Here is a 26,402-nt window from a genome sequence, read left to right on the forward strand (position 1 = left end):
TGTCGCTGAGGCGCTGCACTAGGGTGCGGTGGCAAACAGTGTCGAACGCCGCGGAGAGGTCTAGGAGGATGAGGGCCGCTGTTTCACCGTTGTCCAGCAGGGCTCGGATGTCATCGGTGGCAGCGATGAGGGCGGTCTCGGTGCTGTGGTTGGCTCGGAAGCCTGACTGGGAGGAGTCGAGGGATCCATTCGTCTCGAGGAAGGCGGCCAGCTGCTTGTTGACGGTCTTCTCGATGACTTTGGCTGGAAACGGGAGGAGCGAGATGGGGCGGTAATTCTTGAGTTCGGTGGGGTCCGCTGTTGGTTTCTTTAGTAGGGCGCTGAGTTCGGCGTGCTTCCAGCTCTCAGGGAAGGTGGCTGTGTCGAAGGAGGTGTTGATGATGTCCCGCAGGTGGGGTGCGATGATGGCGTCGGCTTTGTTGAAGACGTGGTGGGGGCAGGGGTCGGTCGGAGATCCGGAGTGGATAGAGTTCATCGTGCCGATGGTGTCTTCTGTGTTGATCTGGGTCCAGGCGTTGAGGGTGGTGGTGGGGGGCGTTGGTGCGGTCGTGGGGAGCGTTGTTCGTGGGCTGAAGCTGTTGTGTATGTCAGCGATCTTGTTGTGGAAGTAGGAGGCGAGGGAGTTGCAGAGGTCTTGCGAAGGGGTGATGTCGTTGTTTCCGGCGTTGGGGTTGGATAGCTCTTTCACGATGTTGAAGAGTTCCTTGCAGTTGTGTGCGTTGTTGTCCAGTCGGTCCTTGAATGCTGTTTTCTTGGTGGCGTGGATCAGTTGATGGTGCTTCCGGGTAGCGAGCTTGAGGGTGGTCATGTTGTCCGGTGTTGGCTCCCTTCTCCAGGCTTTCTCGAGGGCTCGGCAGTTCTTTTTGGAGCTCTTGAGTTCGTCAGTGAACCATGGGGCCTTCTCGCTGCCGGGTCTGCTAGGTGGGGTCCTCAGTGGGGCGAGGTCGTCTGCGCAGTTGCTGATCCACTTCGTGAGGTTATCGGCGGCCTGGCTGCGGTTCGCTGAGCTGGCGGGAGGGTGCTGGCTCAGGGAAGCGGCGAGCTGGTCTGCCGTGATCTTGTTCCAGTTTCTTCGAGCAACCTGTTGCTGGTGGTGGTGGATCGTGGTCCTTCTGAAGCTGAAGTGGACGCAGCTGTGGTCCGTCCAGTGGAGTCCGGTGGCGTGGCTGAAGATGATGTCCTTGCTGGATGAGAAGACGGCGTCGAGTGTGTGTCCGGCGAGGTGGGTGGGGGTGGTCACCAGCTGCTTAAGTCCGAGGTTGGCGAGGTTGTCAAACAGGGCGGTGGTGTTGCGGTCGTTGTTGTTCTCCAGGTGGAAGTTGATGTCCCCCAGGAGGATGTAGTCAGCGGAGGGGAGGGCATGCGGGCAGATGAAGTCGGCGATGTCTTCGCTGAATTGTGTGCGTGGTCCCGGGGGTCGGTAGATGAGGGCACTGCAGCACTGAGGTCTCTCCTGATAACAGGTGAGTAAATCGGAATTCGTAGTTCGGCTGATTTTAGAGGAATATTTGTACGTTTCAAAAATAGACACTTAGAAACTTTTCTGGTGAAGACCCCATCCCCCTGGGCTGGCCTTTTTTTTTTTTGGGAGAGGAGCCGCGTGGCCCCCCTTTTGGGCCACTTCTGGCCCCGGGGACCCCATCCCCCGGGGCCTGGCCCTCCTCGTTGGGGGTCGTGGGGGGGTCCGCAAGCCCCCCATGGTCCCTGCCGGCTCCCCGCATCCTGCGGGAGCCAGCATTGCTTTTCTGCTTGGCGAGCAGCTAACATGCTGCTCCCCATGCAGAAAAGCAATCCGCTTTGATTTTTGAAAGAGAGAGCAGGTTTCCTGCTCTCTCTTTCAAAAACCAAAGCAGTTTGCTATGGTAGGGTGGGAACCGCGAGGCTCCCGCCCTACCATAGCAAACAGCAGTGTCCCGGGGGTAGGCACCCTGGGACACTGCAGGAGCCGGCCCTGGGGGGTGGCGGTCCCCAGGTCCATCAAGGGCTCCAGGAGGGGTGCCGCATGGCCCCCCTCCCAACAGTTAAAAGCCCCGGGGGTGGTGGTCCCCGGGGCTGGGGTCTGTCACGGACCCCCCTATTTTGAATATTAGTGCAAAGGTTTGAAAAAAAAAAAAAGAAGTCCACGAGGCTGCGGGGGGGGCCATGAGCCCCTACCGCATACTTTTCATGGAAGCCCCGGCGGGGTAGTGGTCCCCGGGGCTGGGGGCCCCCTCTAGGCCCCCCATTATTACAAATAAAAAAAGCCCCGGGGGTGGCGATCCCCGGGGCTGGGGGGGCCTCAGAGACCCCCACCCTATTAAAATAAGCCCCGGGGGTGGTGGTCCCCGGGGATGGGGGGCCCCTCTGGGCCCCCCTTTGGAAAGAGTCAATTGCCCCCGGGATTTGGCCCCCCCGGGGGCTAAAAAAAATGCAATTTTATTTTTTATCGGCAGGGTGCGCGTACCTACGCATATCCCACGTTTTTTCAACAAAAAAAACCTCTTTTGGCCTTGGGGGTCCTTGTGGGAGCCCCTAAGCAGGCCTAGGGGGTCAGGGTGTTTCTACCCTACCCCCTTTTCACGTTTTTCGCTTTTCTTTTTCTGCACAAGATGGCTGCCAACAGTTCCTGGTTTGGAGTGTTGACAGATAGTTTACAGCCAATTAGCATGCAGCTCGTGCTCATAATGGTACGCGTACTGTCCTACGGTACAACTTCGCAAATTTATCTATGATTTTACTTTTAATTTTCTAAGGAACTACTGAACGGATTTACACCATTTAACAAAAAAGCGTAATCTGCAAACCAAACTCTACCTTTTTGCCAAATTTGATGTAATTCCATTCAGCAGTTCGGGCTGTAGCCTCACTTAAAGGTCCCTATGGAAAATTGCATGGGGAAAACACGTTTTGGGACACCCCTTTTTTCTCTGCCCCCACTTAACAAATCACCCCGAAACTTTCAGGGAAGGAGTGGAGCGGAGCAGGCCATCTTCTTTGAGAATTTCGCAAAGATTCGTTGACCGGCGCCAAAGTTATTCCAAATAGAATGCTGCGGATTTCCTATGGAAACTAGGTCCTAACTATAACTACCTACTGGCGACCGCCAGTAGGTAATAAATACACATATATATATATATTCACTGAAAAAACCATAGGTTATAGACCATATATAGTTAGGAATTAGCATTTACAAAACCTTATTTTACTCACACAAAACCATTGAAATTCCATATATAGTTAGTTGCACTAACTATATATCGCGCACCCGCAATCCACTGCTGATGATGTCACATATTACATCATTCATGACATGGTCAGTGACATCACTGATGACATCACTGATGACATCTCAAATGACTGTAAACGCTAATTCCTAACTATATATGGTCTATAACCTATGGTTTTTTCAGTGAATTGTCAAGGTTTTGTAAATGCTAATTCCTAACTATATATGGTCTATAACCTATGGTTTTTTCAGTGAATTTCATTGGTTTTTTAACAGCTAATATCTGTAGCTGTAAAATGTATTCTTCTTTAAATCCAAAAATATATTTTATATGTTTATTAATAACTTTTTTTTAAATATTTTTTTTTCTTCGTTCCCGCTTCGCGAATCGGGAAGCTTCCCGTTAGCTGACCTTGATGCCGCGAAATAGACCGCGAGCCGGTAAACGTTTCTTTACCGCAACTGCCGCGTTAGAAAACAACATCGTGACGCCTCCCGTCCGCATGACGTTTCGCGTTGTCGCGTGATACGTCATATGACGTGCTACGTTAGCGAACTCGTACGCTTACCGAGTCGCAAAGCACAGGTTTCTGGAAGCAAACCGGGAGGCCCTGCAAAGCGCGTAACGTAAACACAGCAGGTCATGTGACTTGGTAATAACACTTTTCATTGGTTCATTTCACTTTCGGTTTCCTAATGATGTAAGACTAGGTCATATGATCTAAAATGAACACTTTTCATTGGTTGAGAACTATTTTTTTCCCAAATGGTGAAAATCCCTCCTTCTTTCCTCACTCTGACTTTCATCATTGTGAGAGAAAGACCCTTTGTTACCAGTGAGCAATGGCTTCTTTACTAGCTTCAGCTGGTGCTTCCCCACCACCTCCACCACATCCAAGGAAGAGTGGACCTGCTAAAGTTATAATTCAGCAAGAAGAGGAAGAAGAGGAACAGGACGACCTAGATAATCTCCCTATTATGGCCAGAAGATCTGTTGTACCGGAAGTAATGGGACCAGAGGGCAGGGAGATGGTGCCAAATATACAAACGAGATTTCGTGAAGTAAAACAAGTCTGCGTACATTGCAGTGGATTCATTTGCTACGGAGAAAGTAGCATCACTCTGATCAACAGAGCTATTGACAATCATGCTCATGTTTGTCCGAAACTCCCCAAACAATAAATTCTTTTTTTTTGTTTTCTTGCTCCTGTTGAGCCCTTTACAATGAATCGTTTTCGTTGCCCCCTACGAAAAAAAACCAACAAAAAATATAAAACTGTTCAGAAAAATTCAAAAAAAGTAAAAAAATGTTCAGAAAAATAATAAAAAAAATATAAAACAACAAAAACAATTTTTAAAAAAGTTCTTTTCAGAACTACCTCCCCGTTATTAAAAAATTGGTACAATATTTGCAACTGTGCCAACCTCTATTTCTCTTAGTTCGCTTCCCAGTTCGCTCCCCGGTACGCGAACCGGAAGCGAACCAAAACATTTTTTTTTTAAAAAAGAACAGTAAGTATAAGGGAAGGAAACAGACAGTTATGTTAAAAGAAAGACAGCTATAGGGGAGTAAACTAGAGATACTATTACCCGTAATCCACTGCTGATGATGTCACATATTACATCATTCATGACATGCTCAGTGACATCATCAGCAGAGGATTGCGGGTAACAGTATCCCTAGTTTATTCCCTATAGCTGTGTTTCTTTTAACATAACTGTCTGTTTCCTTCCCTTATACTTACTGTTCTTTTTAAAAAAAATGTTTTAGATCAGTCAGAAACAGTGAAAGTAATGAAATATAAAAGACTACGTAGAATATGAGCACTGTATGCAACAACTTTGACACTTACAGAAGCCTCACCTTCTCCATGCCTCCTACACAGTTCTACATGTACATCATAAATGCAAACAGAACAGAATTAATTATACATGTTAAATGGTTTATTTTTGCTGTTCTCAGAATGTATCAAATTTCACTAAAACAGTGACTTGAAGGTATTCATCATATAACAGCGGGGAAAAAAAAACACAATCAAAATGATTGTGTTTAAAAAACCCATACAACATTACAAATCAGAATTCAGAACTCCTTAAAGTTAACTTACTTTCCATGACGGCCAAGGATGTCCTATGAACAGCTTACACTCTGTTGTGCTGTTATTACTTTCAACCCGCCACTTTCTGAAAGAAAACCTCCATCGTTTTCAAAAACATGTTACATACAATAAATGACTTCTTGCTCTCTACCACAAGTATCCACAAGGCCAAATCTTGTCAGAGCCATGTATAACTCTTGGATTTCTTGTTAGCCAATCCCGTCTTTTCGCATTTCCGCAACTTTCAGAATTAAAATGTTGAAGATCATTTACACAATCCTGGACTAGTAATATCTTCCCCTTCTTGCTCAATCATGTTCTACATTTCGTATCACACTGATACTGCTTACTATGAAGCAGACTTACACTACCTTTATGACTAGTACAATTATTTAATTCTCTACATCACTTTTAATCACAAAGCAATGTAAAACAGTAGACAGCATTGCAGACTTACATTCCCTCTACTCCATGTTTTGATTGGCTGCTTCAATTAGCTTATAAAAAGAAATAGTTTTTCTGAACTCATTCAAAGTGCACGTATTTCTCAATAACGTCCAGTGTTATGGTAAAAAGTTGTGTCTCTGTACTACACTTATCCTCAAGGCCAAATAGTGTAGGAGCCATGAGAACTTCTTGAAATTCCTCAGAGCACATCCCGAGATTCTTTCCCTAAAATTTTGGTTTTAAAAACACCAGGTAAGAGTTTTTACGGTCATATGGCAATTTTTTTTTGAAAATTAAAACAGAATCATTGCAGAATGACCAGCCATTTCTACACTTTAAATAAGCTGTATAATGTCCTGATGTTATTGAAGGACCATCATGATATATAATTGCTACAGTTACAAAAGTCCTTCCTGATATTGACAACTGTGAAGCCACAAAATTTTTAATTAAAGTTGTCAATTTTGTTCCATCAGGCCTACATCGTTGGAACATTAAAATGACATACTGGCCATATGTTCGTATAAATAATGTGGACATCATTTCAGATTTACATTGCCTACACTCCATATTGTGATCAGCTGCTTTTACTAGCTTATTAAAAGAGACTGATTTACTGTCTGGCAAAGTTAAATATATAAATCTTTCTGAGTATACACTAGTACTACTTGATACCCTACAGTTCTCGCAGTCATGCTGCCATTGATAAGAAAGCCCAAACAGGTGATCTACATCTACACCTTCAGCATGCAATACATCAAGCATATACATTAAAAACTCCTGACAATCTTGCTGACTATTTTGAGAGAATTGTGTTTGGCCTGAACATCTGTCTAACAGATTTCGAATTTCAGACACACTTTCTATGTTTGTTCTATCAGTGCTACATTTCTCTAACACAGAATTTAACAAACTGCAAAATCTTTGATCAGAATTGACCACAATCTCTTCTTTTACATTTTGTAGAGAAAACAAAACATTAACCACTACATTAGCATAGCAGTTGACACCAGAACTGTTTTCAAATTGAAAACCAACAACATCTTCAACAGAATCCTTTTTGTTTCTGCTTATAATTTCAGGTTCATCGACTTTTCGTCTTTTTGCTACAACCTCCCCAGTATTGGTCACATTTCTTCGTTTCCGGCCTACCACACGTTTCTCAAACAAAGGATACTGAGGCAAATGTGGCGCATACTCTCTTCTCAACCTATTGTATTCCTTAACACAATCTAGATCCGCACAAATGTTTGTGACATCACACTCAATCAAGTACAATCCCGATAAAGTCCTAACTCGTGACAATGCCACATATGCCATACCCTCCTTGAACACAGAACTGCCAATATTCACCAATGCACAGTCTACACTTAAACCTTGCGATTTATGGATTGTCACCGCATATGCCAAGCAAACAGGAAACTGCTTACGACGAACATATAAGTCTTTTACAAGCAAAAATCTAGCAGAACAACGAGCAATTAGCTGTACTTCCTCAATGCCATCAAATTTAATTTTTAAAAATTCAATTCCATCTCTATTTCTGTATTTCACAAAATCAACAACATTACCCATTGATCCATTTACCAGACCTCTTTCAACATGTAAATTCCTTCTTAAAATTATACGGCAGTTCAAGCACACATTCAGAGTCTTCTCAAAACCCGCAGTTTTAGATATACTCTTCTCTAATGAATCCAATTTTGTTTTCAGATTCTCAGACAAAATAATTGTTGATCCCATATGCTCTACTCTGTCAATAGCTTCCAATTTCACAATCTCTTGCTTTTCTAAATGCAACATTTTGTTGTTGAATTTGGCACATTCTGCAAGAGTTGGCATCAAACATATTCCAGATTTTTTCTCAGTAACTTTCTGAAAAATATTCTCAGGCACAACATCTTCGTCTGGATATAAATTTGTCAGTAATCGTGCATGTAAAGCTTCTTTCCCATGCTCGGTCACTTTTCCAATTCTAACATCTTGTAGAATAGTCTTGTAAACTTCATCCTTTGCCTGACGCATATTTTCATGCAGTTCAGCATAATTGAAGTTTAACCATATATTGACGTTGCCAATACTCCCTAAGCACTTCCTGGTATCTTCATGCGTGAGCATTTTGAACACAGGTTTCCCTTTCACTGGTGTCAGCTGCAGAAGATCTCCGAAAACAATGATGTGTTTGCCACCAAATAACACATCATACTCTGTTTTGAGAACTTCTTGCATTCTCAAATGCACAAAGGCAAGCATGACATTGGAAACCATGCTTACTTCGTCAATGATAAGAAGTTTCATTTTCCTCAAGACTCTTGAAACTTCAAAACAAGCATCTCCAGATAGCTTGTGATATTCTAATTTGTTGTCATGCTCCACTGGCAGCATCAGTAAACGATGTAAAGTAATCCCTTTAATGTTATGTGCTGCCAGTCCAGTTGGAGCGGTGACAACACAAGACAGCGATGACTCTGTCCTTTCCTGCAAATAACATGAAATTGCTTTAATAAGGAAACTTTTTCCAGTTCCCGCTTCTCCACTCACGTACAGTCGGACAGGCTTCAACGACGTACATGAGCACTCTTTCTTGTCATGACTTAATCCATGATCAATTTGCATGGTAAGTTCGTCATATATTTTCCTCTGCTCAACGTTGAGTTGTCTTTCCAACTCTTCTAAGTTAACCGCATCCTCCTGAGCATGTGCCATGGCTCTTTCCACTTCATTCATAGCAGTGGCAGCTTCATTTTCGATAAGAGGTCCTCCTAGTGGATCCTGACTCAATGAAGCAGAACTCTGACTGTCCTGAGAACTGTCTCTGGCAATCTCGGCTGCAATCGTTGCTTCCTGCTCAATTTCCACATTCAACATTTCTACATATTTGGGAAAAGCAGGACATTCTAGGGTCTCCTTGGCAGCATTGAATGAGTCTTCGTAACAAAGGAAATCTCCAAGCAGTTCCTCTTCTGCACGCCAAGGCTTAAAAAGTTGCAAAAGTGCTAAATAGAAAAACTCCTTTTTTTCAGGAGATTCGCCACTCAATTTTCGATGGTTTATCAAGTGGCATTTTCTTTGCTTGACCAGACATCCCTCACTTCCTATTACAGCATACACTCCTTTCTCAGTATCTTCTTTGATGTTCCTCTTGAATATGTAATTTTGCAGAACCTCATACAGACAAACATTCTCGAGGTGACTGCTTCGATTTGGATAATATGTATCCAACATGTTGCTCTTCAAAATGTCGGTACTGTTTGGCTCCTTTTCCGCCAAATACTCAATTTCCCGCACAGGTTTCAGAACTCGATTACGCGTTGCAGCAAGACCAACACTCGCCCAAACGATACTCCTGGACTTGGCATAGAGACTTGCTGAAGACAACCGGTCAGAACATTCGTAAGCTCCGATTTCTCGATGCGACAACATCTTCAGACTGAAACTGTACAACTTCTTGCTGAGGCTCTTTTCATGGGAAATGTCCTCCCACATATCCTTCAATTCTGTCTTCTCTTTTTTGGTGATGTAAGATGTCACATACCGAGCCACAGCCATACAGTTATCAGCCACAAACTGTATATCCATGTTAGCATTCCACATGGACAAAATCACCGGGTTGTAGTCGTTGATGTACTTAGACTCTTCGTTCCTCTTCAAATTGTATGTGTTTTTAGGTGATTTCTTCATCACATTATGTCGCAGCGAAGACATCAAACTGTTCACTCTTCCTTTAGAAATCACCGATCGTGGAAAGCCGAAACGACATTTGGTGTAGAACTTGTCTTTGTTCCGGAATTTACGACGACAGTACTTTCCACATCGATGGCTTTGGAAACGTAGAACTTTTTCTCTTAGGCTTTTTTTCTCCTTTGCGTTTGGAACAGCACACGTAGAATACTGTTCTATGAAACTCATCACTGAGTCGTCTGCATCCGTTCCAAATTTAGGTGCATCCTTGATCCACAGCAACATATGTATATGAGGAGCACCTCTTGCTTGGTACTCCTTCCTCCAGAAGAAATCCAACACCTCTCCAAGAGGTGGATTCTTCTTATTCATGATGAAAGACATCATACCTTCAAATCCATGATTGAAGTACCTACATACATTGACTGGATCCAAAGAGCACAGTTCTCCGGGTGTCTTGAATTCGATGTTTTCTACGTTAGCATTTGCCTCTCGTAGAAATTCAAGTAAGTCTTCCCAGCCATACTCAGCACAGCTCAAAGTGAGGAACCATGTGGGAGTTCCTAAGTTCCTCAGCATACATTTTAAATCACCATGACGACGGTACCAGTACTCATTAGTACCACGCTGACACGCCATGAGATTAATCAGGTGAGAATCCAAAATACTGTCTTGGACATTGACTTTATCCATAAAGTCACTTGCCGAGATGTTTTGCATGTGTATACCACTTTTCAAGATGTGGTTCACTGCATATGACAGTCCAGACAGATCGCTTTCAAACAGGAGATGAAACAAATAAGGAATGCATTGTCGAAACCTAGGATCTCCTGCATACAATCGCAAAGTCCGGTATTCAGAAGCAGGAATTTGATGAGGTCGCTCATCATATCTTCCTCCCTGACCTGTTGGAAAAAGCTGTGGGAAACACCGAGCTTCCAAACTTTCCTCCCAAACACTAATGGGACTCCCTTTCGCTTGTTTCATTTGAAACAACTCAATAGCATTCCCCATGACTTCCTTGGAATGCAAAGGATGAACACTATAATGTTCATATATTTCTTCACTAGTACAGGGTTCTACTTTCTCAATTTGACCAGCACACAAATCGCTATCCTCTTCCTCACTTACTTCCTCTTCTGCAACATATACATTTTTATAGTATTTATTATATTTTTTCAAATACAATGTTGCCCTTTTGACTTTCCTAACATCTACTAAATCTTGCCATATTTTCTTATTCTTAGTCGGAACCCCATTAACTAAGATAACAAGAGGTTCCTCTTCCACTTTTTCTACTCCAATTGTGTTAATGTTTTTCTTCAAATCTAGAGGCAAATAAACAACTCTTCCCTTTAATCCTCTGGTGGAGGCAATTTCCCTGTCTTTGGCTCCATTCTTACAATAGCCTGAAAGGGATGGATACTTTGAATCAAAATAGATTCATAAGTATTTAAATCCTTCAATTCAGAAGGAATCTCAACCAATTCCAGATTATTATGAACTGCTCTAGCAGGCATCTGGTTTTGATTTAATTTGTTACAACAATAAGTACACACACGTTGATCCAATCCCAAATCAAAACAATTTTCTACCATCAAGTATGTTGTAAAATCCTTCCATTCACTATTATTTTCCCTTTCACTTTTTCCATATAAATCCACTAACTTAGTCTGATTCTTATAATAAGTGCGTCGACAACACACACAAGTGAAATTTGGCCTCTCACTTGATTTCACCTCAAACGTCGCAATTTCCCTCTGGAAATTATCTGTACTGGAAACCTGTACACTATCTTCCACATTACTCTCTTCTTCTTGGTCAATTTCAACATTCTCCTCTTTACTTCCAAAGTAACAAAACTCAATTTCTTCACATATATTCTTCACATCTATTTCAGAACCATGCAAAAGAGCAGCGCATAATTGTTTAAGCATAATTGCTGGACTCTTAGCATAATACAACATTCTAACTAATTTCCTCACTTTATTATAATGCACTGCTAGCATCCTGAAATGATGAAAAACACTCTGGCATACTCTCCTGGAAAGACAAGCCAGTGAATGACCATGCAAACCTATCACTTCTCTCACTCTGCAAGGATCTAATTCTTGCAACAACTTCATTTTCTGCTTCAAACTTTTCTTACTAAATGACCGTATAAAATCACAAAGCAAATTGATGGAATCCTGTCGTACACTGCAAATACTACTACACTTCCAGGTGTACACAGGACCCTTAGGACGTCTCCCTAAAACCTCATTACCTAACACCTCTTCTATCTCTGTTCTCACAAGTTTTTCTTTTTCAACTGGACAACCATCTTTCACTTCATAAGCTCGACCACTGGTGTCAACTGCATGCACCAAATCATTATCCTGGAAATAACTCTCCTCATTAAAAAATGCCTCAGAGCTTGAACTATGCATCCATTCTCCAGAAAAAACTTCACAAAAATTACTACGATTAACTATTCTCTTCCATCTACTATTTCTTTTGAAATCATAAATTACCTTGTTTAGCTTCCTAATTCTATTGATTGTCAAAATAAATAACTTACGTTTAATTTCAAATGCCTGATCAATAACTTTCTCAACTATTTTTTTTCTCTTATAAAAAACCACTTTCTGCTGACCTTTCTTAATATTTTTTAACAAATTCCCAATTATCCTGTTGCGGAACATTCGTTTACGAATATCCCTAAACTGTTGTTTCCTTCTACTTTCATGCATAGAGTTATCTCTTACTCTAGCAGTAACATTTCTCATTGGCCTTTCCTTACCATTTGAATTCTTTCTCCTTTTCTGGACTGAAACATTTTCTGTAGTAATATTTTTTTTACTACACATATTTCTTATGACTGTTTTTCGACTCTTACCCGGTGCTTTCTTGGTGACTTGACAAATCTTTTTGTTAGAGGACTGCTGCATTATTCCATGGTCCTGCTGTCTTTGACGTTTTGCAGCCTTTCTTACTCTTTCTTTGCTAGGCATCCTAAAATCTTGAAATAATCTGCAGTTGAATCTGTGGTAAAATATAATAAAAAATGTTATTAACCACTATTACCCAACAGTAAATTAATAACAGTCATCAAAAACTTAACACACTACTTAAGTATATAATATACTGAAGCCTATCTCCAATTTTTCACTGAACAGGACTCATCTCTTCTTAACCTTGGATAAACCTCACCTACTCTGTGTCCCCTGCACATAATTAAATGTAAAGGGGCAGATTTATATTAACTAGCACATCCCCAGGGATGCACCAGTTAACGTGCACCGCTGCTCTGCCACCCACGGTGTGCCGCATTTACAATCAGATAGGACAAAGCTACATCAAAACCCTGCGCCTGCTTGAAGCAGGCATAGATCTTGACGCAGGTAGGCTGAAAGCTAAAGCAATAACTAAGTGTCGTGTGCAGAAGTTACAAAAAAGGAAAAATGGCGTTTAAACCAGTAATGAGACCATGCTAACGTAATACAGAGTAAAAATATCCAGGATCTACATCAGTTTGGGGTTCACGAACCTGGCAGGTACAAGGCACTGAGGCTTTCCACCGTGCATGTCTCATCCCAAAACATATGTTGTTTGTGAATGAAACAATTTCCCAGACCAAATGCTTTGGATTGGCTACTTCTAAAAAATTAAACACCCCTACTATCCCGGAGTTAGAGGAATATGATGGTTGGAGTAATTTTACTCGTTGTCTATTAAAGATTTACAGGCCCTACTCCGTAATTCTTCCTTTAACATTTCCAGTATAAATCCAAAAGGTTGACTGCTTTGGCAACGTGCCTTATCCACGGTTTAATAACGCTGCCTTTTGCTTTATATAAGTTTTCAAATTGTATGAAATATATACCAATAGGTCGTTATTAACCTTTAGGTAGTGGTTTTCTTCATGAAGTCTGGTCGCTTCCATACACATACAGATTTTCAAAGATGATCAAGAACTTTATCTGAATGGAGAGGAATGCACTGAGACGCCAGATCATTCACTAATGTGTAGGCACATACAGTTACACGGTTCATGCAACAAACACCGACCAAATATGGCTTGCGTGTTGCAAGGCACACCAGTTCCTGCTATCATCCCCACGTTCAAGTTCTTGGAAAATGGTAGTTATTTGATGCTCAATAATGAAGATTGTTCTGGGTTAATTAAAAGTATTCATTTTATCGTAACAGTAAATGAACGGGTTATTTGCTGCAGAAATGTTCTATTTCCTCCCACACATGAACATAGGGAGTTTTCAATCTGGCCACAAATACCAACCTTGGGAGCACATTTCAACGGCATGGCAAGAATAAGAGCTATTTTGTCTCAGAGAGAGGTGGCCTTGAGTTCGGCCCGTGAAACTTTCGTGCTTCACACAGCGAACACCCGTACAGAGGTGCAGACCCTTTTAAATACAGATTCGCCTTTCCATTTCAGCAAGATGGTTCGGACTATCTCTAACGCGTCCTCCACAAAGGGCCTGGCGCACTTTTTTAAAGTTGTTACCAGTGGTCTCGTGACTTCATTTGAGAAAATCTTTGGAGTCATCCCTGCTTTCTTACATTCTATTTTTTCCACTCTGCTTCGTGGATTCCCATTTTTACTTGCATTACCAGCGGACGCTCTTGTGCTTTTTTACATTTTTAAATATGGATGTCCCTCCTGTGCAAGCTCCCGCCCTGCAGCTGCTGACACTGTTCCGCAATCGCATGCTAGAATATTATGGCACAATGCCGTTGGCGATATTAAGCACGGCATATGGATTATCTTTTCTATGCTGATGTGATTCCTTCAAATCTAAGACACTAAAGTATCGGCACGCCCTAAACCAACACAAAGAGACCTTCTTAGCAAATAATATATTATGTGTATTAGGGAGGGTGAGATATAAGCAGCCGCGGGCCGTGGAGGGAGTTACGGTGGGGCAGGGATGCGGGGAGGGGCAGGGTGGAGCCCTCTCCACCCTGCCCCTCCCCCTCCCCGCCTCCCTGCCCCACCGTAACTCCCTCCACGGCCCGCGGCTGCTTATAAGTGTTGCTAACTCTTATTCATTTACAGCATGTTAACATACTGTCACCATTCGCTTTTTATGTACTATTGACTATGCTGGTAATTTTGCTACTGATAATATGTGTACTTGTATAATCTAAGATACTACGCCTGAGAAGACGGCATTAGTAAATAAACATTTCAAATACACATGTGTTCTTCTTAACTCCATGTTCTCGTTTCTAAGAAATATATAACGACCGACTGTTCATGAGTTCCACGTATCCTGAGGTACTATAAGTTCATATTCTGGATTGTCTAAACATTGAGAGTTTGTTATATCCAATGTGACACTGTACCTAGCTTGCTAAGGGGTTTTGATTACTAAGGTGAGTTTTGGGACACCCTAATTCGCCGAGGTTCCAATCCTCTGTCCACAGTTCTGTGTCAGAACAGAAAGCCTGCGACAGGGGCACCCCTCAACCTTACTGGAGCTTCATCACACTTGCGATACAACTCCAGCAATGCGCCAACTTTACGGCACAAATACGTCACGCATCTGTGCTGTTTTTGCCCCATGATGCGCCGCATTGTAAATGCAGCACACCATGGGTGTCGGAACAGCGGCACAGAATGACTAACACATCCCTGGTGATGCGCCAGTCATCATAAATCTATCCCTATGCTTCTTATCTTGTTAGAGAGTATGTATCATCAAAGTTTTTTGCATTTCCTAAATAGCGAACTTTAAGGAATAAATAGCGATTCTTTACCATTCCTAGTTTGCGATGACCTATTTGCTAATTACAAATTACCCATTCATTTCCATGCAGCAGGAGGCCCATAGGAATGAAGGTGCAATTTGCGATTAGCAATTACCTCATCGCAAATTACGAATTTTTCCGACGGTGCAGGGGTGTCTCAAGAACACCCTGCTGCACCCCTGAAAAAGAAATTTGGGGTCATATGGCGCACATAAATTTTGAAAACATTCCTTTACCTCAAAAACGATTTTCAACTCATAATTTGAAAACACTGCACATGGGGAAATGACTTAAAATGTCCTTAAGACACATAAAAGCATTTTTTGATTGCCTTTGCAGCATGTTTCAGTCACCTTTAACATGCCTATGTAACGGAAACATTCAAAATCTAAATTTGCCATGCACAGGTGGGAGCATATTTACAAGCAATTTGCTCCACAGACAAACTTCTTACATTGAAATGGGAAAAATAACATCAGAGACTCTCAATTACCTTATAAAGAAGCAGACACCATTATGTCCTTCTCATCAATATTAAAACCATTGCTTTTTCTCAAAAACGATTTACAAGTCATAATTTGAAAACACTCCACAGCTCCTATGCACATAAAAGCCCTGTCAGTACTAATACTTCACATTTTCTCCAATTACAATTTCTCAAAGAAACAAAATCTATTTGTGAAACACTTGAGACAAAGCAACATTTGAAAAACACAACTTTCTTCATAATTTTCTCCTTAAAGCACACTATTTTCTATCTAAATTAAAGAAATCTTTTCTCACCTTAGCAAATACTTTGAGTTTCAAAACAGTCTCAGAAACACACCAATTTGTCTTCAGCAGAGCAAAAGGTATGCACTCCAGAGTCTGCAGCTATCAAAAGCACAGAAATGCTGTAATTCCTCACACATATCTCTCATGTCACCCAATCAAAACTCTTCCCTCACTTTTTTTCAAAGCAAAACCCTTCCCCCCTCTGCCCCCTCTCTGCTTTTTCTGCATAGCAACCACCTCTTGCAAGACCTCTCACACAACAATGTTGCAATTGAACTCTGAACTCTCAGTGCACCTGCATATCCAGAGCATTCTTTCATTTAATGATTTTTTCTTCGCCACTCAAAATACATCTTTCAACGAACTCATCCATGCACACTAACTTTCTGTTTTCAGCAATCAAAATCCACCAATCACTCTTACTGCTTCATTAACACAGAAACTCCTCAGTTTTTTTCATTTTACACTCTCATTTTTTCAACTGCCATTTCATTGCCACACTTCATCTGACTGCAGCAGAACCTTCTCTCACCATGTTTTCTGTCTGGATTGTTGGACATAGTTACATCTATTGGGCTCAAAGGTACGCTGAAAACAGGAATTTACCTAACCTCAATTTACAAGATGTGGAAATTAAGTGGTTTGGCCACAGAGGATTAAAATGTCACCAATTGATACCATTGGTGAAAATCTTTATGCATTTGCCAAAACCTGACCTGTTAATTGTGCACTGTGGAGGTAATGATTTGGGCACTTTGACTGGGGTAGGTCTGGAAATGCTTTTAAAGGACACCTTTGAGCAATTGATGGCACTTTTTCCTCAGACTGCCTTGGTATATTCAAATATATGCCAAAGACAGAAATGGAGGTGGTCGAACCAATTTTGTCCACAAATTGAGAAATCGAGGAAGCATGTAAACAAATCTGTTTCAGCTTACATGAGAGACCATGGAATGGGCTCCCTGTACAACAATAACTTGCGTTACTACATGCAAGATATCTACAGAGGAGATGGAGTTCACTTCTCAGATGAGGGCAACAGAGTTTTCACTCTGAATTTAAGACTGTGCATTGGTACCTACTTATAAGTACCTAAATGTACCATAAACCCAAAAGCTCTTCTCAGAGCTACCCTACATCTGATCACTCACAATTATTATTTTACTCTAACTTTTTTCACTAATTTTCAAGAAAGTACGCTCCCCAGAACGCTTCCCGGTTCGCGAACCGGGCGCACTCCACGCAAAAAAACTAAAAAAACGGTATATTTTTTTTTGCCCTGCGACACCCTTTCAAAGCCTCCACATCAAACCTAGGGGGTCAGGGACGATCTACTATGCCCCCTTATGGTCATTTGCCCCTTCGCTTTGGCCTCCTCTTGTCTCTCGATCCTACCGAGAGACAAGATGGCGGCCGCTACGGACTGTTTGGAATGTTTACAGACGCCGAAAAACCAATCAGCTTCGCAAACCTCCGTAACGCGAAAAGTACGCGAAGCGGAGCGCTGTTACAGATATATATCTTTTTTTGAACGTTAATTTCTCAAAATCCACTGGAGCACATATATTGAGACCTAGCAAAGGCACATCGGGCTACCAGTCCCTACAATTTTGCCAAGTTTCGTGCAAATCCATTCAGCCGTTCGATTATTATTATTTTATTTTTTTTTGCCCCGCGGGGCCCTTTTAAAACCTCCACATCAAACGTAGGGGGTCAGCGAGGATCTACTATTCCCCCTTATGGTCATTTGCCCCTTCGCTTTGGCCTCCTCTTGTCTCTCGATCCTACCGAGAGACAAGATGGCGGCCGCTACGGACTGTTTGGAATGTTGACAGACGCCGGAGAACCAATCAGCTTCGCTTCACAAAGCTCCGTTGCGCGAAAAGTACGCGTCCTGGGACGCTGCCCGGTCCGCTGTTACAGATATATATCTTTTTTTAAACGTTAATTTCTCAAAATCCACTGGAGCACATATATTGAGACCTACAAAAGGCACATCGGGCTACCAGTCCCTACAATTTTGCCAAGTTTCGTGCAAATCCATTCAGCCGTTCGGGCTAAAAGTGAGGCCAACCGCCCTATGGAAATTAACATGGGAAAAACGCGTTTTGGGACCCCCCTTTTTTCTCGGCCCCCCCTTGACGAACCCCCCCAAAATTTTCAGGGGCTGCTCAGAAACAAAATATGCCATTTTCCTGAAAATTTCAGCCAATTCCGTCCACAAACGCCAAAGTTATTAGACATAGAATTTTCAAAAATCCCATAGAGAAAAAATCCTAACTATATATACCTACTGGCGACCGCCAGTAGGTAATATATACTTACTTAATATATATGCTTACTTACTTTGACAATCATTTAGCAGTCAATAGTTCTACTACAATATTTTTGTAGCCCAATATTTTTCCCATGATACTCTGATATTTCACTCATGAGGGTTTGCTGAGGAGGAATGCTCCCATCTCATTGTTATTTTCTCTTTGCGGTTTTCAGATTTCTTGGAAGCTCCGTCCATCTCTCTCATCCCCAGCTATCCAGTGTACATCAGAGGGGAGTCTGTGAATATAAGGTGTTCTGCTCCATCTCGTTACAAACCCAGAGGATTCAGGTATTTCAAAAAAGATGAAGGAAAGTCACATGAAGAGCCATCATGGGACAGAGGCTTTCAAGAGATATCTACTTCAAACCTGAATGTTGAAGGATCGTACACCTGTGCATACTGGATAGAAACATCTATCAAATTCAGTTCCATCGAAAGTAGCGCAGTGTCGATATCTGTCATAGGTGAGAGGAAAACAGTGTGTTGTTATCTTTAAAAACTGCGAATATCATGTCTAGCTCACACAGAATAAGTTCCAAAGTGTTATGGCTTTCTCGAACATTATTATAAGGACAGTGTTCTCTAAAACAGTATTTGGGATGATTATTTGTTCCTAGTTTATATTCTTATCAGGTTCTGACACGTTGTTTGATGGACATTCTTCTCTAGTGAAATATGAAGCTGGACGCTACCGCCCTTACACACTGTTCCATAGGGACAATAAGGGTTCAGTAGTGCCGAGGGTGGAGGGCACTATAGCACAGCCAATATGTTACATGCCAATGAAGGTGCATTTAGTACAGCAACCTACAACAATGAGCCAGATTTTACTAGTTTTTCATACAATGCAGCAAGCAACCAAATTTGCAGCTTTGCGTTGTGCAAGGAGAAAACAGAGAGATGAGCCATACCTACTAAGATTGACATGCTGCTGGTGTCATTCCTTGCGATGGCAATCAAACAGCATGAGGCACAGCCTGCACTGTGATGCAGAGGTTAGTGTGTGCTGACTAGCATAGGATTTGTAGTCAGTGGAGTGGTGGGCAACCTCTTAAGTGCGCATGATGGTTTGGCCAGGTGTCTTGGGCCGGCAAAAGAGTCATGCACACTTGGAATTTTCTCCACCCGGCTGTATTGCACAGCCTGAGTGGAGAACATGCACACAACTCTAGTGCAAGTTCCTATACCTAAAGAAACTTAGAAGGATCCCAAGTATTGGATGTGTGCTGTAATTGCAGCATGCATGCTATATATGAGGGTTTTGAGAAATGAAAATATTTCCCCTTGTTAACACCTGTTTCAATGATCTGAAGGTGAGTGCATGTATATAGGTATGCATAGATTTACTATTCCTAACACCAGATCTACTTATTTTATAAATATATAAAAAATATATGCATTTGAAGTTAAGTATAGTCAGACTATATTTACCTACATATGCTTAATTTTTAGATATTTTGTAGTGAATATTTAACCTATGATGTTTTTGTAGAGCGATATTCTATCCCAAAAATTGCATTAGAAAACAATTTTTAGAATCAGTGACTATGAAACATCTGCAAACCATTAGCAATTTGCTTCAATTTAATTTAGTCATATCACTGTTTAATATATAGTATCTTCGAAGTGTCATTGGTGCATAGCGATGATTGCAACAAGGTCACCTCTGCCCGGGGGCGTGGCCAAGCACCTAAGATGGGGACGTGTTCTGATAATGCTCTGTGTCCCATCCCCTAGTTACCTTGAGCATCGGCGAAGTAAAACTCCTACAGACTGAACCTGCTGGGGGGGAGTATACAGAGGAGCTCCCACTGTGCACAGAGAGGGGCTCCTCGATGCTGGGGACACTCTATCGGCGGGGTTCCCGTGGTTGCGGCCTGTCGTGGGTCTAGCCTGGAGCCTCCCCGGTGCGTTGGCTGATGCCGCAGATGGTGCGACTGGATCCCCTGCCTTCCGGGCGTTTGCATTTTGGCACCATCCGAAGCTGGTGAGGGCCGTTGAAGCTCAGCACCGACATTGCGGCACAGTACGGGGCTATTGTATGTTAAGGAGGTGGATGGCGGGGCCAGTTGAGGAAGCGGTGACGGAGCTGCTGCTCTCCGACCGAGGGGCCTGTCATTGAGTCCTCTTCAAGTATGTGTGAGGCTACCCTAGGAGGCCCGCTATACCTCAACAGAGTAAAGAGCACGAAGGTCAGCCTGGAGAACAGGAGCTTGGTGGCCGGCAGGAGCGGGGGAGGGTCCGGGTGTCGGTCGGGCCCAGGACCCCTTGTACACAGATGCGCCGCAATGGAGCCTTTCTAGGAGGCACAAACTGCCTGGGAAGCTGCCACCAGACGTTTGTAAAACAGTGAGGATGTCATTTTGGGCCTTAGCTGTCCTTCCGGGTATAGGGGAGGCTCGGGGGTCAGTCGTGCCTAGACTCCCCTGTCGACCTTAACCTCACTTGTACTGCTCGGACATTCGGGGAGGCAGGAGGCCCAGAGACTGATCAGGCCCAGGGCCTGTTGGTGACCACTGCTTTGACGACAGTACAGAAAGTGTGGTTGGCAGGCCTACACCCGGGCTTGTTGAGCTTGCACTATATCTTCTCCCATTACTCGTGGCCTGTTGGGAGGTGCAGGCCTCTATTGCAGCGATCGCAGGTCGGAACTCCACTTAGCACTACAGGTGGCGGCCGCCCTCCACCCTGAGAGATATTCACCATCGGCAGGCTTCAAAGCATCACCATCCAGGTCTTGCAGGGATGCTGATGCCCAACTGAAGTGGTCGGCAGACGCTAGCTCACCCTACCTGCAAATCACATGTATTGTTGCGGTCTCTCTCAACTTGTCCTCATGCCTGCTCCCGGCATCTCAAGTCTCATAGCTGTGCGGTGCCTCGGAATAACGCCGCCTCATATTGTTATTCATGCGGGGGATAGGCCACTCAGGCGCATTCGTACCCTACACTGCCTTTCAGAGGCAATCTTTGACCACGTGTCTATTGCCACAGTTCGGCAGAGCTGTTTGGGTTGACTCCCTCTTGGGTTCACTCTCATAAAGTTACACTACTTATTGGTTACACGTTTGTTTTTCCCCGTAGAGTTATCGCTTTATCTAGAGACCTGCTGCTGCGCGAACACACTTGTAGTTTAAATCAGCTACCTTAGCTGTTTGTCAGATTCACACCGCCAGGTTATGAAGTACTAACTTCATAACCTGGAATGTTAGAAGTATAAGCACTCCCTCTGGAGCGAGCGTCACCCTGACACGTGGATATACTCTTTCTACTCACCGGTCCATGACCTGCATGTGTGGCTGGATCGCATATTGACTTCAGCAGCACTGATCCCCCTATCCACAACACGGAGTACCTAGGTCGAACGCACTCCGATCATAATCCCCAGATAATGCTACTTAGCTGGAAGGCTAGAGCCCTACCGGTTCCTGCCTGGCGACTACAAATAGCAGCATTGGATGATCAGGTGTTTCATAGCTCACTAGAGTCTGCAGTACTAAGCTATTTTGAGCGTAATGCAGGCTCCACTGACTAACCCTTGACAGAGTCAATCAATCAATCAATCAATCAGAGCATTTATATAGCGCGCTACTCACCCGGGGGGTCTCAAGGCGCTGGGGGGGGGGTCTGCTACTGCGCGAACAGCCAGGTCTTAAGCTGCTTACTGAAGGCGAGGTGGTCTTGGGTCAGGCGGAGGCGGGTCGGAAGGGAGTTCCAAGTCTTGGCGGCCAGGTAGGAGAAGGACCTTCCTCCTGTGGTGGCTCTTCGGATGCGGGGGACGGCGGCGAGGGCGTGGCTGGTCGATCGAAGCTGGCGTTTGGGAGCGTAGAAGTTGAGGCGGCTGTTGAGGTATCCTGGGCCTTGGTTGTGTAGGGCTTTGTGTGCGTGGGTGAGGAGCCGGAAGGTGATTCTCTTGTTGACCGGGAGCCAGTGCAGGTCTCTCAGGTGTCCGGAGATGTGGCTGCGGCGGGGGATGTCCAGGATGAGTCGTGCTGAGGTGTTCTGGATCCGCTGGAGTCTCTTCTGGAGCTTGGCGGTGGTTCCGGCGTAGAGGGCGTTGACGTAGTCCAGACGGCTGGTGACGAGGGCCTGGGTGACTGTCTTCCTGGTCTCGGAAGGGATCCAACAGAAGATCTTGCGTAGCATGCGCAGGATGTTGAAGCACTACCAGGAGACGGCGTTGACTTGTCTGGTCATGGAGAGGGAGGAGTCCAGGATGAAGCCCAGGTTGCGCGCGTGGTCTGTTGGTTTGGGTGCGCTGCCCAGGGCGGGGAGCCACCAGGAGTCGTCCCAGGCGGAGGGTGAGGATCCTAGGATGAGGACTTCCGTCTTGTCCGAGTTCAGTTTCAGGCGGCTGTTCGACATCCATTTGGCTACGTCTGTCATCCCTTCGTGTAGGTTGGCTCTGGCGGTGGCGGGGTCGTTGGTGAGGGAGAGGATCAGCTGGGTGTCGTCGGCGTAGGAGATGATGTTCAGGTTGTGCTGGCGTGCGATGGCTGCGAGGGGGCTCATGTAGACGTTGAAGAGTGTTGGGCTGAGCGAGGAGCCTTGAGGAACGCCGCAGATGATTTCGGTGGCCTCCGATCTGAACAGGGGGAGGCGGACTCTCTGTGTCCTTCCGGCGAGGAAGGAGAAGATCCACTCCAGTGCCTTCTCCTGGATTCCGACGTTGTTGAGGCGCTGTACTAGGGTACGGTGGCAGACGGTGTCGAAGGCCGCGGAGAGGTCCAGGAGGATGAGGGACGCCGTTTCTCCGTTGTCGAGCAGGGCTCGGATGTCATCGGTAGCTGCGATCAGGGCGGTCTCGCTGCTGTGGTTGGCCTGGAAGCCAGACTGCGAGAGGTCGAGGGAACCGTTCGTCTCGAGGAAGGCGGCCAGTTGCTTGTTGACGGTCTTCTCGATGACTTTAGCCGGAAACGGGAGCAGCGAGATGGGGCGGTAGTTCTTAAGGTCGGTGGGGTCGGCTGATGGTTTCTTGAGTAGAGCGCTGAGTTCGGCGTGCTTCCAGCTCTCCGGGAAGGTGGCGGTGTCGAAGGAGGTGTTGATGATGTCCCGCAGGTGGGGTGCGATGACAGTGTCGGCCTTGTTGAAGACGTGGTGAGGGCAGGGGTCTGTCGGAGATCGGGAGTGGATGGAGTTCATCGTGCGGGTGGTGTCTTCGATGCTGATCGGGGTCCAGGCGCGGAGGGTGGTGGTGGGGAACGGTGGTTCTGTCGTTGCGTGCGTCGGTTAAGTGCTGAAGCTGTTGTGGATGTCCGCGATCTTGTTGTGGAAGTAGGAGGCGAGGGAGTTGCAGAGGTCTTGCGAAGGGGTGATGTCGTTGTTACCGGCGTTGGGGTTGGAGAGCTCTTTCACGATGTTGAAGAGTTCCTTGCTGTTGTGTGCGTTGTTGTCCAGTCGTTCCTTGAATGCGGTTTTCTTGGTGGCGTGGATCAGTTGGTGGTGTTTTCGGGTGGCGAGCTTGAGGGCAGTCATGTTGTCCGGTGTTGGGTCTCTGCGCCAGGTTTTCTCGAGTGCTCTGCAGTTCTTCTTGGAGCTCTTGAGTTCGTCGTTAAACCATGGGGCTTTCTTGCTGCTGGGTCTGCTCGGTGGGGTCTTCAGAGGGGCGAGGTCGTCTGCGCAGTCGCTGATCTATTTCGTGAGGTTGGTGGCCGCTTGGCTGGGGTTCGTTGTGCTGGTGGGAGGCTTCTTGCTCAGGGAAGTCGCGAGCTGGTCGGCTGTGATCTTGTTCCAGCTTCTGCGGGGAACCTGTTGCTGGTGGTGGTGGAGCGTGGTCCTTCTGAAGCTGAAGTGGACGCAGCTGTGGTCCGTCCAGTGGAGTCCTGTGGCGTGGCTGAAGGCGATGTCCTTGCTGGAGGAGAAGATCGGGTCGAGTGTGTGTCCGGCGTAGTTGGTGGGGGTGTTCGCCAGTTGCTTGAGTCCGAGGTTAGCGAGGTTGTCCAGCAGGGTGGTGGTGTTGCGGTCGTTGTTGTTCTCCAGGTGGAAGTTGAGGTCCCCGAGGAGGATGTAGTCAGTGGAGGCGAGGGCATGTGGGCTGATGAAGTCGGCGATGTCTTCGCTGAATTGTGTGCGTGGTCCCGGGGGTCTGCAGATGAGGGTGCCTCTGAGGGTTGTCTTGGGGTTGATGTGGATCTGGAAGTGCAGGTGTTCGGCGGGTGCGAGGGTGTCGTTGGTGTTGGTCGTGATGCGGATGGTGTTCCTGTGGATGATGGCGATGCCTCCTCCTGTCTGGTTGACGCGGTCCCTCCGGATGATCTTGTAGCCGTCCGGGATGGCGATGGCGATGTCGGGCGCTGAGGAGGCGTTCATCCAGGTTTCCGTGAGGAAGGTGACGTCTGGGGCTGTGGTGTTGAGCAGGTTCCAGAGCTCGACGGCGTGTCTGTGGACGGAGCGGGTGTTGAGCAGGATGCACTTCAGGTGGGTGCTGTTGGTGTTCGGCTTGGTGGGTGCTGGAGTGGCTTGGGTCCGGTTGCAGGTGAACTTGCAGGAGTGGCAGCAGAAGGGTCCGTGGGTGCGTCTTGGTGTGGCTCGGTAGCAACCCGGGGTCCTGCCGGTGTTGAGTGCGTTGAGTTCGGTGGCGTTGTAGATTCGTCGGGTCGGCTTCAGTCGATGGGGGGCAGGGGTCCTGGCACTGGGCGCGGTCCAGGCGCGGACGGGCGCAGACGGGCTTACCTTTGGCGCGCCTTCGGCGCACAATCGGCGCGCCCGCTGCGCGTTACCGCTGCGCGTTTGCCACTCTGCCATAAGTGGAGAGTGGGGGGGCGGAGCGAGGGAGGAGCAGCTGGGAGGCGGGAGCGGGGCGGCGAATGGGAAGGGCTGAAGAGGGAAGGGGGCGGGGCCGCAGGGGGCAGCGGTGGGGAGCGGGGAGAGTGGGAGGCCTTTAAGGTCGCGACCCAGGGACACTGTTAAGGCCTCACATGGAGCATTCGTAAACAACTAGACACATCCCAGTCTACTATTGAGCGGCAACTCCTCCTCTGGGAATCATTGACTATCACCAGACCCAAAGCAAAAACGCACATGGACAGCATCAAAGCACAGTGAGCGGAACTCTTGGAAAAGCTGTTCTGTCACAACTACCTAGCTCATTCACTATACATCTGATAAAACAGGTAAACTACTTGCATATCTAATTAGGCAAGAACACCCACATCATCCCATACAGTCGTTAGTGAACGAGATAGGGCAAATGAAATACACACAACAGACATTCGCACAGTAATAACGAAGCACTATTCCAGGCTTTATATATCTAGCTTGCTGTGGGATGACCAGCAAATAAGTGTTTTCTTGAATGCTGTCGAATTGTCTACATTATCACTTGACCAGCCCCTAGCATTAGACTAGACCTAGCATTAGTGGATGAAGTCCGGGAGGCTCTGTCACCGCTGGCCTACAGGAAAAGACAGGGACCGGACGGGCTCCCAACTGAATTCTATTACACATAAGAGGAGGCACTTGCACCCCACCTGCATGGCCTCTTCACCACTGCAATACACAGAGCGACCTTGCCACCCTCATAATGCACGGGTAATTTGGTCTCCTTATTGAAGCCAGGCAAAGACCCAGCGTCCCCAGGGTCTTATAGGCCTCTGGCGATCTCAAATACAGACAACAGGATATTAGCAAAGATCTTCGCTAACCGGCTTGCACCGTATATCTCCTCCCTGGTGCACCAGATTATTTTGCTTGGTGCTGGATCTCAAGAGTGCTTCTGAATCCCTCTTGTGGGATTATCTCTTCGCATCATTACCCAGATTTGGCATAGTACCCTACTTTCTGAACATGGTCAGGCTATTATACAAGGGCACGACGGTCCGTCTCAAGAGCAGGACCTTATATCTCAGACCCTATTAGAGTGGGTTGAGGGACATGAGGGACATGACAGGACTGCCTGTTATCCCCCCTCCTCTTCTCGCTAGCAGTTGAGCATCTGGCGGCGTATGTCCGTTCACCTGTAGACATGGGTAAACCCCCTGGGAGACGGCATGCACACAATCTCTCTATACGTCGATCACTTACTGCAGTATGTGAGAGATCTCCACTCCATCCCTCCATCCTTGGACTTAGCACTAGCATTATTCACCAAAGCTTCAGGGCTGAGCGTCAATGCAGCAAAGTCT

General features: G+C 45.5%; 1 protein-coding gene across 3 annotated transcripts in view; it reads left to right on the forward strand.

Moving 5' to 3' along the window:
• The window catches only part of LOC144753746 (immunoglobulin superfamily member 1-like), a 752,980-nt gene that overhangs the window by 332,934 nt on the left and 393,644 nt on the right, over positions 1-26,402 (forward strand). For all 3 annotated transcript variants that reach the window (XM_078641329.1, XM_078641330.1, XM_078641327.1), the window contains one exon: positions 18,454-18,744. In XM_078641329.1, coding sequence (XP_078497455.1) covers positions 18,454-18,744 — 291 coding nt within the window. The remainder of the gene's footprint in view (positions 1-18,453; positions 18,745-26,402) is intronic.

This window comes from Lissotriton helveticus, chromosome 5_1, assembly GCF_964261635.1.
Source record: "Lissotriton helveticus chromosome 5_1, aLisHel1.1, whole genome shotgun sequence".
Classification (NCBI taxonomy): Eukaryota; Metazoa; Chordata; class Amphibia; order Caudata; family Salamandridae; genus Lissotriton; species Lissotriton helveticus.